This window comes from Lynx rufus, unplaced genomic scaffold (assembly GCF_022079265.1).
Source record: "Lynx rufus isolate CCGP_SWC_20201006 ecotype Redwood Valley unplaced genomic scaffold, mLynRuf1.p SCAF_2, whole genome shotgun sequence".
Lineage (NCBI taxonomy): Eukaryota > Metazoa > Chordata > Mammalia > Carnivora > Felidae > Lynx > Lynx rufus.
This window is the reverse complement of record NW_025814834.1, coordinates 200,772,122-200,788,363: the sequence shown is the minus strand read 5'-3', so window position 1 is coordinate 200,788,363 and position 16,242 is coordinate 200,772,122. Positions and strand designations below refer to the sequence as shown.

Below are 16,242 nucleotides of genomic sequence, written 5' to 3'. Positions count from 1 at the left end.
TGTGCTGACAGCACATGAGATTCATCTATGTTGATATGTGTAGTTCTAGTTCATTTTCACTGCTGTAATTTCTGTCCTCTTAATTCATAGTTAATTTTTTCATCTGTTCTCTGATTAATATTTATTTCCACTTTTTTTCTTTGTAATTCTTTTTCAAACTTCAATGCAGAAACCTTTTCTTTTAAATGCCACCTTGATTATTTTTATCTGTCTTTCCACCTTGAGATATTTTTGAACTATGATCCAATCATACAGCTGCAAATTTGCTAAGGACGATGGTATATTAATGAATCAGAGATCAAATTTGCAAGTTACATTGAAATACAATTTTTCTGGAAGTGAAGAACAAAACACATTTTAATGTGTAAGATTACTTATACTAGCCTGAACTATCTTTGACTATAAATTCTTCTTTTATGTCGTTTTCTTCTTAATGTTTATTTATTTATTTTTGAGAGAGCAAAAGAGGGAGAGGGGGAGGGGCAGAGGGAGAGAAGAAAGAGGGAATCCCAACCAGGCTCCATGCTGTCAGTGCAGAGCCTAAAGTCGGGCTCAATCTCACAACTGTGAGATCATGACCTGAGGCGAGATCAAGAGTCAGACACTTGCAACTGAGTCACCCAGGCTCAGTTTCATTTATTGTTTCATTTTAAAGAACATAGGTGATTTAGTCTCTGACACTTGTTAACAGTGTTCTGTTTTTTTTTCAAGCTGTAGTCTGGCTTTGACCTTTTCTTTCTCCTGCTTTCCCACTCTTTCTTGACATTTTTAGAAGGTTTTTTTGTTTTTCTTTTCATTTTTTTTGTTTTTTTTTAAAGCTCTATCCTTTAGTGCCCTTAGCCTTTTGGCCATTATTTTTATAAGTATTCCTTTGCAATGCTATTTTTAATCTTCCTGCTGTTCATGACTGTGTCTTTACTAATTTCTTCATGTTTTTCTAAAAATTTCTGATTGTATAAAGACAATTTCACTGCCATATCCCCAGGGCCTAGAAAAGAACCTGGTACTTAATATCTAATCTGTGACCTGTAATGAATGAACTTTACTTTCCAGAATTACCTTGTCCTTACGAGTTCTATATTTTTGTACAATCCTGGGCCATGTAATCATGCCTTTTCTTTCATGTGTTTTCAGAATTTGTTTATGGGTCACCTGGGTGACTAAGTTGGTTGAAAGTCTAACTCTTGATTTTGGCTCAGGTCATGATCCCAGGGTCATGGAATCTAGCACTGTGTTGGACTCTGTACTGAGCGTGGAGCCTGCTTAGGATTCTCTCCCACCCGCCCTTTCTCTCTCTCTCTCCCCCTCTGCCTCCCCCCCTAAAATTTAAAAAATTGTTTGTAATAAGCTTACAAATTTGACTGACCTCTTTTCTCAGTATAAAAACTTTGTGAAATTGTTATTTTCTGCCAAGTTCCCTGATATGATCATGTTACCAACCAATTATTCTTTATTGCTTGGAATTAATAGGGCCCCTCTCCCTTTTTAATGTTTATTTATTTATGAGAGAGAAAGAGAGAGAGAGAGAGAGATGGAGTGAGAGTGGGGGAGGGGAAGAAAGAGGGAGACACAGAATCCGAAGCAGGCTCCAGGCTCTGAGCTGTCAGCACAGAGCCTGATGTGGGGCTCAAACCCGTGAACTCTGAGATCATGACCTGAGCGGAAGTCAGATGCTTAACTAACTGAGCCATCCAGGTGCCCCAGCCCCCTCCCTTTTGAGAGAAAAATGTCATCAAGCTTAGTCAATACTTGAATTCTTTTAGCAAATAGTGGGTTATCTGAAATATACCATTATTCTTTTAAGAGTGAAGGAGTTTATTGGACTTTTATTTGTTATTATGAAAACTTTTACTTCTGTTGTGTTGCTGTTGTTTGGATAGAAGACATTTATTCTTCATTGGACAACAAATCATAACCTCCTCGGATTTACAGCTATAGAATCTATTTATCTATCTATCTATCTATCTATTTATAACTTAATGAAAAAAATTTTTTAAGTTTTTATGTAAATTCCAGTTGGTTAACATTCAGTGTGATATTAGTTTCAGGTGTACAAAATAGTGATTCAACACTTACATACATCACCCAGTGCTCATCACAACAAATGCACTACTTAATCCCCATCACCAATTTAACCCCTCCCCCCCACTCACCTCCCTGAAATACTTACTGTTGGTAGATATTTTCTCTGTGTCAGTGTTAAAACTGTGTAAGGAAGCATTTTATCTTCTGGTAGTCTGTAGTATATTTTTCACATTATCAGTGGTGGAAGGCAACCATAGCCTCTGTTCCAGTCTTTAGAATCTTTACAATGTTTCCTTAAACAAGTCACGGTCCAGTGCAAGTTTCTGATTCATACTTGTACTCTAGTCAGATGGTATTTGATGTTCAGTTTATTTACTGTAGTGAAATTTTACCCATATAATAAATCTGAGAGAACTTTTTGAGTTTAGAAATTAGTAGGTATTGCTAGATTGAATTGGCTCTAAGATAATAGAAGGAAAACCAGATGTAAGAAAAATTTAGTAGTCTTGGGGAAAACTGCTTTGCCGTTAGAAATTTTCAGGTTTTTGTATGTATTTGCCTTGAGATTTTTGAGCTTTTAAGAAGTACTTCCTTTCTGTTACACTTTCAGACTACACTATTACATTGTTCTTTGTTTTCCAGAAGAGTTTTTATGAATACAACACCTTATATAAATAACAGCACTAAAGACTTTTGATCTCTACTTATAAAGAAAGAGAATGTCTTTATATTGATGTAGCTTATTCACAGCCTCTAATTGCTAGTCATGATATAATGGGAACTTCATTGTAGGCTTATATGGTATTTGAAGGTCCAGAGTATGTTTCATAAGATACATGTGTTGAGGTTGTTCCATTAACATGAAGCATTAGTCTTATTCTTCTTATTTTAGACATGACTTAATACTCTTGGCTATTTAGTTTGCGAGTCAATGGTAGATTAGCAAATAGCAGATTAGAAGAAGAGATGTTGGAAGCTACTTATTGGCAGGCCACCTTGACATCTGCAAGCAATCTGAGTTAATTTCTGCAAATAAACAAATAGGAAAACTATTAAAGGCAGATACAAAAAATAAAAAACCCAATGCTCATGTATTCCTGTGGCAGAGCTCACCATCCCCATAGACCTTAATAGCCCTTGAGGACATTGGCACTACATAGTAATTGAGGTTCATGATGATAACTAAATCAGTAAAAGTTTAATTATGTTCTGCAGGTTATTTAGATGAAACAGGAAGCATATCCATTCTATAAAAGATTTCCATTCCGAACGGCTAACCTGACACATTTTGACACCCAAAAGGAGTAAAACTCAATTCTTTGGAAAACGAATTTTTTTGGTTTCACCAATTCTTCAGTGATGCCTAGTATTCATGGGGGTTAGTGTGTCCTTTTGGGAGAGCCTAGGTGGTATAATTTTAGAATATGTCCAGACATTGTCTTAGTGCAAGCTTGAATTCTATAGAGAAGTGAAGAGCATTTTTTTAATTTTTATTTTTTGGTCTTCTTAGAAGGAGGTGAGTAAGTTTGTTTATTTGAAAATATCTTTGAATGAGTTGATTCAATGGTGTTAGTCACCCAGAAATGTCTTAAATTAAAAATCAAGTTGTTGAAAACAGCATGTTCATGCTGAGTGACATTTCTGATTCGCTCATTATGGCAAGTATTCTTTAAAAGTCTAGGAGTAGTTTGGGGCACTTGGGTGGCTCAGTTGGTTGAGCATTCGACTTTGGCTCAGGTTGTGACCTCACGGTTTGTGGGTTCGAACCTCACGTTGGGCTCTGTGTGGACAGCCTGGAGCCTGCTTCGGATTCTGTGTCTCCCTCTCTCTGCCCCTTCCCTGCTCATGCTCTGTCCCTCTCTCTGTCTCTCTCAAAAGGAAATAAACGTTAAAAAAAATTAAAAAAAAAAAGTCTAGGAGTAGTTTAAGGTCAAAATAATTTTGGGAGGATGGAGAATCATGAAGGAATTTTTTGTGTATTTTAAATTACCATTTTTATCTGAAAACCCCATAGGTGGTTATCCTATTTTTCTAGAAGTGCTAATTGGTGTACTTAAATTGAGTTATCAAGGAAAGACACTTTCCTGTGGTTTTGAGGGATTGCTTTTATTGGGAAACTATTTTCTGCATATTTTTTGAAACTTCAATATTTGAACATTTTTTCTTTCCATCTAAAAGAATGCCCCTGAATTCTGTTGTCTGATTAGAGAAGCTAAAGGGCCTTTTCTCCTTTATTTTTCTGTTTTTTCCCCGTTATTTTTCTTTTTAAAAATTTTTTAAAAATTTATTTTGAGAGAGAAAGAGAGAGAGAGCAAGCATGCACGAGTGCCCAAGCTGGGGAGGGGCAGAGAGAGAGGGAGAATCCCAAGCAGGCTCCACACCACTAGCACAGAATGCGACTTGGGGCTTGAGCCCACGAAACTGTGAGATCCTGACCTGAGGCTGAAATCAAGAGCTGAACGCATAACTGAATGAGCCACCCAGGTGCTCCTTAATATCCTTTTCTTATGAACTGTTGTCAAATTGGCTAACCTCCATCTTGTATATGTATAATATATGGTTAAGCCTAAGTTATTCATTTATCCTTTTTTATATTCATTTACTGAACAAATGCTGAGTACCTACTGTGTTCTGTGCTAAACCTGGCACACAAGTTCTGTGTTAGGTACTAGGTATACTGTGGAAGGGAAAACAGCCCTTCTGTCATGGGTATTACAGTGTAGTTGGAAGTGGTGTAGTGGGGAGGACAGATATTAAACAGTAAATGTCCAGTATGTTCTTATACATTGAGAGAAGTGCTGTGAAGGAAATAAGTAGGCTCTGGGATAGAGAACTAGAGAAGGGACTTATGGGGGAGACTTTGTAAATATTAGGACAATCAAGGAAGCTTGTTTGGAGGAGGGATTATTCAAGCTGAAACTTGAAGTATAAGAAGACACCAGACTTTTTGCAGGAGGTAGGGTGTATTCCAGCCTAAGGAAATGGCATGCACGACGAATGTCTTAAGTGAGGAAAGCACTTGGCTAGTGTGATTAGAATATAGAGGCCAAGAGGAAAGTGGAACAAAGCGAGGTTGTTGAGATCATTCAAGGAGCTATAGTTCAGGTGAAATGAAGGAGGCTTGCACAAACATGGAGGCCGTATAGAACGAGAAAAATGGATCAATTCTAAATATAGACTCTGTAGGACCAACAGATGGATTTGATTAGGAAGGGAAATGGAGAAGACTGAGACAAGGCTGGAGCTTAAGTTTCTGGTTTGAGCTACGGAATGGTAGGACTGAGCTGTTTGCTGGGATAGGAAAAAGAAAGAATCAAGAGTTTAATTTTGGATGTGTTGTATTGAGACGCTCATGAGATAGCCACCTCTCTCTTCTGTTTTGGTTCTATTGCTATAGTTCTTTTATTAAGCCATTTATCAGTGGGTCAAGGAAGGTGTATTATAAAAAGACCTCAGACTCAGACACGAAACTGCCTGGGTTAATGAGAAGCATGCTAATGAAATAAGCTCGAGAAACTAAGGAGGACGGTAGTTCTTAAGCTTTGGTTGCAAGGCTTTTCAAGTTTCTCCCTCCCGTATTGGTTTCAGCTTCCCTAGGGATCCCTATTGTGAATTTTTTTCACTGATAACCTGAATTTACCCAATCGTTTGTTGAGTTTCTCTCTGCCTCTAGCCTCTCCTGCCTCTACTTTGTTTACCTACTTCCCTGCTTAAAAACCTTCAGTGGTTCTCCACTGCCTTCGGGATAAAGTCTGAACTATTAAGCATGTTAGTCAAGTCCTTTCATAATCTGTCTTCTTTGCTTGTCTGTTTCCTTACACCGTATGGAAGAAGTATGTACATGAGCAGGGGATTTGAAACTGGTGGGAATGGAGGTGGTCTTGGCCAGATTGAATAGCTTGTCTGTAAATTCTTAACAGGGGCTTATTTGGCAGAGAACAGTGAGGTAGAAGCATGTGATGGACCAAGTTTTAGAAAGATACTATTCTGGGAATTTACAATAGAATCACAACCCTGTTTCAATAAAGCATGGTTTAGGTCTGTGATCTGAGGCAAATTTTTAAACCTCCTAGAACCTGTTTGTTTATCTGGGAAACGAAAACACCTGCCTTATAGAGTAGTTGTAAGAGAACATGGTAAAGTAGAATAATCGGTGGTATTTAGTAGATACTCAGTAAACGGTATCTACTATTATTATTTTAGTTAGAATTAATTTTCAGTGGTAACTCTATTCTAACCTTACTTCCTTCTACTTCCCTTTTGTAGCCCTTTTCTAACAAGTATGGACCACTTACTAGTTCCTGAATAGCTACAATATTCTTAGTAATGTCTGTTCTCTTGTCTGTATTTCCATTTGCCCTTTGCACTTCAAATTTCTTTTAACATCTTATACTCACTCTTCAAACTGTAACTTAAAAACCACCTTTTCCGGGGCGCCTGGGTGGCGCAGTCGGTTAAGCGTCCGACTTCAGCCAGGTCACGATCTCACGGTCCGTGAGTTCGAGCCCCGCGTCGGGCTCTGGGCTGATGGCTCAGAGCCTGGAGCCTGTTTCCGATTCTGTGTCTCCCTCTCTCTCTGCCCCTCCCCTGTTCATGCTCTGTCTCTCTCTGTCCCAAAAATAAATAAACGTGGAAAAAAAAATTAAAAAAAAACACCTTTTCCATATGGCTTTTTGTGATCACTCTAATTGAAAGTTCTTACTTTATACTTCTCTAATGCTTAATTGGTTCCACTCTTGAGGCTTTGTCTGATTAAGCACCAGGTAGTACCTGGTGTTTTAGTTATTTATATATACTGGATGCCCCTGCTTTCTGAAAGTAGAGTATTCCTATGAAACCTTTTGTAAGCCAAAATGGAAAGCCAAATGCAAAGAAGCAATTACCCATTCAATTATATGGAAAAATTTGGGGGCGTTCCCGGATCCAAAAAAATAACCTCTCTTAAAGCTTTTCTGATACCTTTGGAGACATCTTGCTAATAGATGCACAAAGTAAGTCTAGATAAAGCAAAGATACTCATAGACACCGTTCAAAGCTATGGTGGCTTGATGCTGAGATGCTGAGTGTAGTTCCGGGAAGGAGCTTGGTGGTGCTACCCTGTCGCTGCTCAGGGTGTACTCTGTCTCTATAATGGCTTGCTGCAGAACAAATGCTGAATGCTCTTTTCTTTTTCTTTTTTTGGAAAAGTTCAAATCCTCTTCAGATTTCTTTCAGTTAGTAAAAACAGGCATAGATGGTTCCCAATTTATGATGGCTTAGCTTGCAATTTTCTGATTTTACATTAGTACAAAAGCTATTACACATTCACGAGAAACTATGCTTTGAGTTTTGAATTTTGATATTTTCCTGGGATAGTGATATGCAATATCATACTCTCTTGTGATGCTGGGCGGTAGCAGTGGTGAGAGCAGCAGTGAGCCAGAGCTCACAGCCACGCAATTATGAGGGTAAACAACCAATACACTTACAACCATACCGCAACCAGTTTTTCACTGTCGGTACAGTATTCAATAAATTACATGCATTACCCAACACTTTATAATTCAGTAGACTTTGTTAGATGATGTTGCCTAACTGTAGACTAATGTAAATTATGTTTAAGGTAGGCGAGGCTAAGCTCTGATGTTCTGTGAGTTAGGTGTATTAAATGTACTCACAACTTACAATATTTTCAATTTACTGTGGTTTTATCAGGACATAACTGGATCATAAGTGGAGGAAGATCTGTGCTAATGTATGTTTTTCTTGAAAGCAAAGTGGCATCACTCAAACTTTCAAAAAGTGGGGGATACCTGTATGTCTTGTCTCCCTAAGAACTGTGTATTATTCTTTTTGGGTCCCTTTCAGTTGCTAAGCCTAAACCTTACACATGACTAGCACTCAGAAAAACTTGATAGATTAGTACACAGAGCTAATTTGAAGAGTGTTACCAATACCTAAATCATTATACTTCATCCATAAATGGTGATCATAAGGAATTTTCTGAGTGGTGCCAAACTGTAGTGTTTTTACTAAGTTTTCCACCTAGGAAACATTAATGGAGTATGGACTATACTAATGTTAGAAAGAGATACAGAAAAGGTGAAAGATATTGTCCAGCCCTTGCAAATCTGCTCAGTATCAGTTATTTAAAAATCTGATTTGCCCGAAGTCAACAGATGCACCCTGTTAAAACAAGTGTATCTTGTTTTATACCAGATGGGGTATAATTCCAAGGGTTTGGAGGATTAAGTTTGAGATGGAATGGGAACTCACTGCTTTGTCTTCATTGCTGGTTTTTTGTTTGTTTTTTTTTTTAATCGAAAGACCTCTTTCTGACATTAAGTAAATAGATACCTCCTTTTGGGTCTTGTATCAAGCATGAAAGGAGTATCATTTACTACAAACAGGAAGGGCCTGTTTGTAGAGCATTTATCCTGTCTTTGCTGCTTGATTTCTTTGTATCTTTTCCTCTGGTTACCCATCTTATCATTTGTAACCTGAAGAACTTGGCTGCATGTATAACAGATTTGTAAGGATGAGCTTATTTGAGCTTTTAGTAAATGGTCCATAGGATGTTTTCTTTCTGCTGTTTAGTTTTTGTTTAATCCTGATCAGCCTCAGCTAACTGGAGATTCTTGCCTGGTTTATTGTTTTCATTTAATATTCTCTTCCTATTCCCAATCCCCTATGGTTTTGTGGCTCTTACTAATAGTGTTGCTACTCATGTATGCATGGCTGGAAAGAACATGCATGAAAACTATCCTTAATTTATTTTTATTTTTCCTTGCATGCGCTGAATTATAACATCTCTGCTGAATACTAACTGCATTATCTGATTTCCTGGTTGTTTTCCTGCATTTAATGTATGATATTACCTGAAGTTGGTTTTAGTATGTCCAATAGAATTCTTTTGCCCTTCTGCTTGTATGCCTTTTCCTTATATTGGGCTCTTACCTGTTCTTTACTTACATTGCTTTTTACAATATGTCCAATTATATGGCAGATGTATCTGTTTTGCACTGATAGATGTTATTCTCTAATTCTTTATTCATATATCTTTTTTTATTTAAAGGTATTTATTGAGCACTTTCTATTTATCAGACATTTTGGCATACTTGTGAGTTTCTGCTAAATAAGACAGAGACACTGCCCTCATATGTGTTGTACATTCTGTTGGGGAGGGCAGACAATTCAAAAAAAAAAAAAAAAGGAAAAAAGGAAAGCAAATAAGCAAGGTAATTTTAGACAATAAGTGCCATGCAGGTAGTTAAAACAAGGTGAGTTGATAGTGTCTTGGTGGCTAATTTTTTTTAAATGTGAGTACAGTTGACACAGAATTTATATAATAATAATTCCGTGATTGTTTATCCAAAGGAAATAAAAACACTAATTTGAAAAGATACATGCACCCCTATGTTTAATGCAGCATTATATATAATAGCCATGATATGGAAGTGACTTAAGTGTCTATCAATAGAGAAATAGATAAAGAAGATGTGGTTAATGTGTGTGTGTGTGTGTGTGTGTGTGCGCGCGTGCATGCGCGTGTGTGATGGAATATTACATAGCCATAAAAAAGATGAGATCATGCCATTTGAGACAACATGGATGGACTTGGAGGGTATTATGCTATGTGAAATAAGACTGAGAAAGGCAAATATATTATTTCACTCGTAAGTGGAATCTAAAACAATAACAAAAACAACAACAAATGAATAAACAAAGACAGAATCAGATCTCTAAATACAGAGAACAAACTAATGGTTGCTGGGGGAGGAGGGTAGAGGGTTGGGTAAAATGGGTGAAGGGGACTAGGAGATACAGGCTTCCAGTTATGGAATAAAGTAAGGCACGGGATTAAAAGATATAGCATAAGGGATATAGTCAATGATGCCATAATAGCGATGTATTGGGACAGATGGTAGCTACACTTGTGGTGAACACAGCATAATGTATAGAGCTGTTGAATCACTTTATACATATGTCTTGATCATTCATTCCTAAATGTATCAAAGAGATCATACCAGTGGAGATACCAAGAGCACTGATTTTGGGCAAGTATGACTTGCCGAGTATGACTACTTGGACAATTTGGAATTACCATAGCTCTATGGATAAAATTTTCAATTAACTTTTGATTAAGTAACAAAAAGAATTCTGAAAAACGTTAATCGTTCAGCTTCTACATTTAACAATATGTTGCATTCTTTGCTTCATTCGTTATTTCAGCGAGCATTTGTTGAGCATTTATTGTGTCAAGTATTTTTCACTGTTCTACTTTCTAAATGTAGCTTTTTGCCATCTTTATTTCTTAGGCATTTTGAGTATGTTCCAAAAGTAATAGTCTTTTTTTTAATGCCTTGCTACTCAAAGAGTGGCCATTGGGCCAGCAGCATTGGCAACATCTGGGAGCTTGTTAGAAATGCAGAATCTCAGGCTCCATTCCAGACTTGCTGAATCAGAATCTGTATTTTAACAAGATTTCTAGGTGATTCAGTGCACATTAAAATTTAACAAGTACATATATAGCATATGGATTGTTACCATCTGTGTGTTTTTTTTAAACAATTGAGTACTTTTACTCATTCAGTTACTTTCTTAAAGACTCCCTTTCATGTGAAAGCAATTACAAAAATATCCTTAGAAAATATTTTCTATTTTTAAAACTATATGAAAAAAATTATAAAACATGGGAATAAATACATACTCTTTATTTACAGTAAGATGTAGGTAAAATACTGTTAGAAGTGGGGCTTGGGGCGCCTGGGTGGCGCAGTCGGTTAAGCGTCCGACTTCAGCCAGGTCACGATCTCGTGGTCCGTGAGTTCGAGCCCCGCGTCAGGCTCTGGGCTGATGGCTCAGAGCCTGGAGCCTGCTTCCGATTCTGTGTCTCCCTCTCTCTCTGCCCCTCCCCCATTCATGCTGTGTCTCTGTCCCCAAAATAAATAAACATTAAAAAAAAAAAATTAAAAAAAAAAAAAGTGGGGCTTAAGTGATTTTCACATCTGCTAAAACTTTCACAAAAGATTTGTAATTTTTTAAAATAGACCTTTATGAGAGACCTTGCTATAGTCTGTTGTATGGGAAAATTTTAATGTAGCAGTGGTTTGGGTACCTTTTTAGTAGGGTGAATGATAAAGTCATATATGAAACTCATGGGAAATAATGCTAAGTTCTCATCCCATCCTCTGTTTTTGCAAAGGAAGTATGAAATAAACTGGTGCTCTCAAATCAAATCATTAGTCTTTTAGAATAAATAGTAGTTTGATGTCCAGGTTTTCTTTTTGGTCATTTGATTACTTAGAGATTAAAAAAAAAGAATTTTGGAAAAATCAATTGCCTACTCCTAATAGGAGAAATTGAAGACAATTTTATTTATTTTATTTAAGTACAAGTGTACCTCACTCAAAGGTAACAAATGAAGAATGTATATTGGTCAGTAAATGTTTTAAGTAGTTTATAAGACTGAATTGCATATTTTAGTAGCACAAAGTAAACTTTTATGACTTAGTAAATGAGAGTAGAAAATGTGCTTTGGTAAATTTTCTATCATTTAAAATATTTTTAATGCTTAAAATAATTGCCAGGAGAAATACATCATAGGTAGAAAGAACTGCAAATGCAAAGGGCCTGAGGAGGGAATGAGCTAAATATAGTTTATTAATTTGGATTGTGAACATTAAAATAAAATTACTTCATTTAAACAGTGTGAAGCAGATGTGAAGACATGGTAAATGCCACTTTTTAAATGGAGTACTTTCAAAAAAATTTTTTTTTTAATGTTTATTTCTGAGACAGAGAGAGCATGAGTTGGGGAGGGGCAGAGAGAGAGGGAGACACAGCATCAGAAGCAGTCTCCAGGCTCTGAGCTGTCAGCACAGAGCCTGATGCGGGGCTCGAACTCACAAACCATGAGATCATGACCTGAGCCGAAGTCAGTCGCTCAACCGACTGAGCCACCCAGACCCCCCTGAGTACTTCTTAGTAGTGAATCAACATGTAAGATCATCAATAGTCAACTTTATTTCCTGGTGTCACAAAAGTTCCCTTGTATGTTGGTTATTCTTTAGTAGAGGAGATGTGACGATGTTTTTTGGCTATTGTTATGAGACCTGACTAATAATACTGGGATTTTTGAGATTAAGAGGCTAGAAACCAACAAGTTTCAAATATGTGAGGTCTATAGCCTGCCTTCTTCTTTCCTTTGCTCTCAGCATTTGCTTTCTAAATCTGTCTTCTCTATTTTGCTCCTTTATTTTTCTGTTATTTTCTATTTTTCTCTATTGTAATAGCTTCACTGTCTACTCTTATACACTAAGTATTCAGAATCATATTTTTCAGAAGAAAAAATATCTTAAAGAACTTACAGCAGGATACTTTTGTAAGAGGCTGTAATTTAGTAATGTAACATGAAAATTTAAGGATTTTTTTTGGTGATTATTTTAATCATATACTTGTCATTGCTGTTGTCAAGTCTAATAATTGATCAGAATTCAGCATTTGCTGTTCTTATTAGAGAAGTCAATGCATAAGAAATACATAGAAAAAGAACAATAAAGAGTTGGGGACTTTTTAATCTCACCGTTTATTGGGGTGTAGAGAATTTTGGAAAGGATAATTCCTGTAAATTTTGCACTTTTATTAGATTGATGGTATACAAATAAGATCCTTTTTTAGGAAGGATAAAATGATATTTGCTATATACAGTTCTGAGCATTGGATTAAAAATATGCATTTCTCTGAGGTGGCCTCAGGGGCAAGGTAATTTCTCCATGTGCACATATTTAGCAAGTCACAGCATTAATAATTTATTCAGGATGTATAGGTAAGGTATTTTTTTGTACTTTAATGCAAAGTCTCATGCTTAATGGACTGGAGTACTGTCTGTGGGTGATTAAATATCTAAATATATTAATTTTGGCACACTTGACATGATTTAGGGTTTTGCCTACAGTAATCTGTTTTGATTATAAGAGTTCCCCTTTTCTGTCTTTTTAATAGCAACATTATGACAACAGAGAAGAGTTTAGTGGCTGAGGCTGAAAATTCACAGCACCAACAACAGAAGGAAGAAGGTGAGGGAGCCACAAATTCCGGCCAACAAGAAACTCAGCTGGAGGAGCCTTCTCAAGAGGCAGCTGAAGGAGATAATCAGTGTGAACAGAAGCTGAAAACATCTAATGGAGATACTCCTACACATGAAGACTTAACCAAGAACAAGGAACGGACATCAGAAAACAGGGGCTTATCACGGCTGTTCTCCTCGTTTCTCAAAAGGCCTAAGTCTCAGGTGTCTGAGGAAGAAGGCAAAGAAGTAGAGTCAGCTAAAGAGAAATGTGAAGGAGGTCAGAAGGAGATAGAATTTGGAACCGGCCTTGATGAAGAGATCATTTTAAAGGCCCCAATTGCAGCTCCTGAACCTGAACTCAAAACAGACCCATCCTTGGATCTTCATTCATTAAGCAGTGCAGAAACACAGGTAAGGATGTGCAAATGTGTGAGAGGTGTGTAATGAAGATCATTTATATACTTTGTTTTTCACTTAAAAACATTTGGTTTTATTTCTTACTGACCAGTTGACCTAGGCATTGATAGTAATGAGTTTAACATGAAACTTTGGAATTTCTGTTGTAAGGAAATTGTTATAGTCAATGGAAACTTGTCTTTTTAAATTTTTTTTGAAGTTTATTTTTGAAAGAGAGAGCGAGAGAGAGAGAGCGAGCATGAGCTAGGGAGGGGCAGAGAGAGAGGGAGACACAGAATCTGAAGCAGGCTCCAGGCTCTGAGCTGTCAGCACAGAGCCTGACGCGGGGCCCGGAACTCACGAACCATGAGATCATGACCTGGGCCGAAGTCAGATGCTTAACTGACTGAGCCACCCAGGCGCCCCTGAAAACTTGTCTTTTTAAAAGATATACTCTGTACTTTTATATTTACATTTTATAAGTCAAAACAAAATGAAAGAAAAGTATTTATTAGATGAGTTTATTTAGCCTATATATCATTTGGCTGTAATAATAGAACAAGTCCAAGATTTTTTAATGAGAGGGGGGAAAAAGTGAGGTGGTTTAGAGTTCATTTTGTTGGAATTATTAGGAATGGGACAGTTTATTTACAAATATGGTCCTTCTATGAAAATCCTCCCTCAAAAAAGCAATGTAATAGATTCAAGCCATCCAGAGATATGTGCTAGGTTTGAGCCATGCCTGCCTTATTTTTATTGTTTTCTCCAACTAGATTATGTTACCAGTGTGTAAGTTATAGATAAGGAAGGCTAGCTGTTTATATCACCTTTGTAATATACAGTAGTTTGGGAACTTAATTGTGTCACAGTTACGCGTTGCTACTCAAAGAGTGGCTATTGGACCAGCAGCATTGGCAACATCTGGGAGCTTGTTAGAAATGCACAGTCTCAGACTCCATTCCAGACTTGCTGAATCAGAATCTGTATTTTAACAAGATTGCTAGGTGATTCAATGCACATTAAAATTTAACAAGAACATATATAGAATGTACTAAACATGAGTTGTGAATTTGTTTATTTTTTTGTCTGGTATCCAAAAATATTAGAAAGTATTAGTACCATAATGCAAACTATTGTGTAGGAATCCCATTTGCTTTTAGCCTTACTAACTACAAATTAAAAGCTATTTTAGGGGCACCTGGGTGGTTCAGTCGGTTGGGCGGCCGACTTCAGCTCAGGTTATGATCTCACGGTTCGTGGGTTTGAGCCCCTCGTCGGGCTCTGTGCTGACAGCTCAGAGCCTGGAGCCGGCTTTGGATTCTGTGTCTCCCTCTCTCTCTGCCCCTCCCCATCTTGCACTCTGTCTCTCAAAAATGAATAAACATCAAAAAAACCACTACTTTTATTTCTGAAGTATGTGAGCACTATTTGCATTGTTAAAAGTATAAATCCTATGTTTTTATTATAGGACTCAGGTTTGGGATAAACAATTTTATTAGATTTTTTAAAAAATATATGTATTTCTAGGGGCGCCTGGGTGGCTCAGTCGGTTGAGCGTCCGACTTTGGCTCAGGTCATGATCTCGCGGTCTGTGAGTTTGAGCCCCGTGTCAGGCTCTGTGCTGACAGCTCAGAGCCTGGAGCCTGCTTTGGATTCTGTGTCTCCTTCTCTCTCTGCCCCTCCCCCGCTCGTGCTCTGTCTGTCTCTCTCTCAAAAATAAAATAAACATTAAAAAATATATATGTATTTCTAAAAATATTACTTGTATATTAAAAGTGCTAAGAGTAAAATTTAGGATAAAGTTGTAATTACGTACTTGCTGTTAGTGCAACAAGGTTGAAAAGAAGATTTACTATATAGTGTAAGTTAAGAATGCAGGCTATAGAATCAGTCTAAGAAATCATAGCCGAGTGGCACATTCGCTTAATCAGTTTCCTCCTCTGTGCAATGGGGATAACATTCACCACCTCTGGCTATTATGAGGATTAAACGAGATAAACATAGAAGGCTCTTAAGACATTGTCTGGCACCCATTAAATGTTTATTATTATTACTCAGTTAATAAATATGAACAGAAAAGGCAAAGAAACCCTACATATCTTAATATTATTAATTTAATTTACTTTTAGAAATACCAAAGGAGTTAAATTACATTATCTTCCAGGAAGCCTTATACTTTGAAGAGGTTTTTAACTGCTTTTTTCTCCTCTGCTTTTTATGTGGGGAAAAATCCATATTTTGTTTTAGTTAGCATTTGAATGAAAGCTAGTCTATTTTATCTAAAGATCATAGCATTTGTACTGAAGTTAAAACAGATGACGGACAAAGTTAATTTTAGATTTAACTAAAGTCTCATTCATTGAAACTTTATTAAATCAGAATTATGATAAATTGTATGCAGGTGTTTATATATAAAGAAAAGGAAAATATATTAGTACTGTTAATAAATTTCAAGGAGATATTGATTAAAGGAGAAAACTATTTTGGGCTTTTTAGAAGCTAGTATTTATAATCAAAACCTTCTAGATCAGAACCTTGTGGGCAAAAGTTTATTTGCTTAACCATATTTCTATATATGTGGTAGAGTTTCATTTGAGTGGTTCTTTTCTATCCAGGTTTTTTAAAAACCTAGTCTTCGTCTAGGATACCTTGGGTTTTTTGGAAGCCATATGTAAGTTTTTAATGTTTATTTATTCACTAAACAAATTTTTATTTAGGGGTGCCTGAGCAGCTCAGTCTGTTCAGCATCCAACTCTTGATTTCAGCTCAGG

The 16,242-nt window shown here is 36.8% G+C and overlaps 1 protein-coding gene across 9 annotated transcripts in view; it reads left to right on the top strand.

The window, feature by feature from the left end:
- EPB41 (erythrocyte membrane protein band 4.1) overlaps positions 1 to 16,242 on the top strand; it is a 199,173-nt gene that overhangs the window by 71,244 nt on the left and 111,687 nt on the right. For 7 of the 9 annotated variants that reach the window (XM_047085148.1, XM_047085141.1, XM_047085140.1 and 4 more), the window contains one exon: positions 13,009 to 13,486. In XM_047085148.1, the coding sequence (XP_046941104.1) occupies positions 13,009 to 13,486 (478 nt within the window). Of the gene's footprint in view, positions 1 to 9,263; positions 9,285 to 13,008; positions 13,487 to 16,242 lie in introns of those variants that run through there. The other 2 variants (XM_047085143.1, XM_047085149.1) reach the window with 2 other exon arrangements.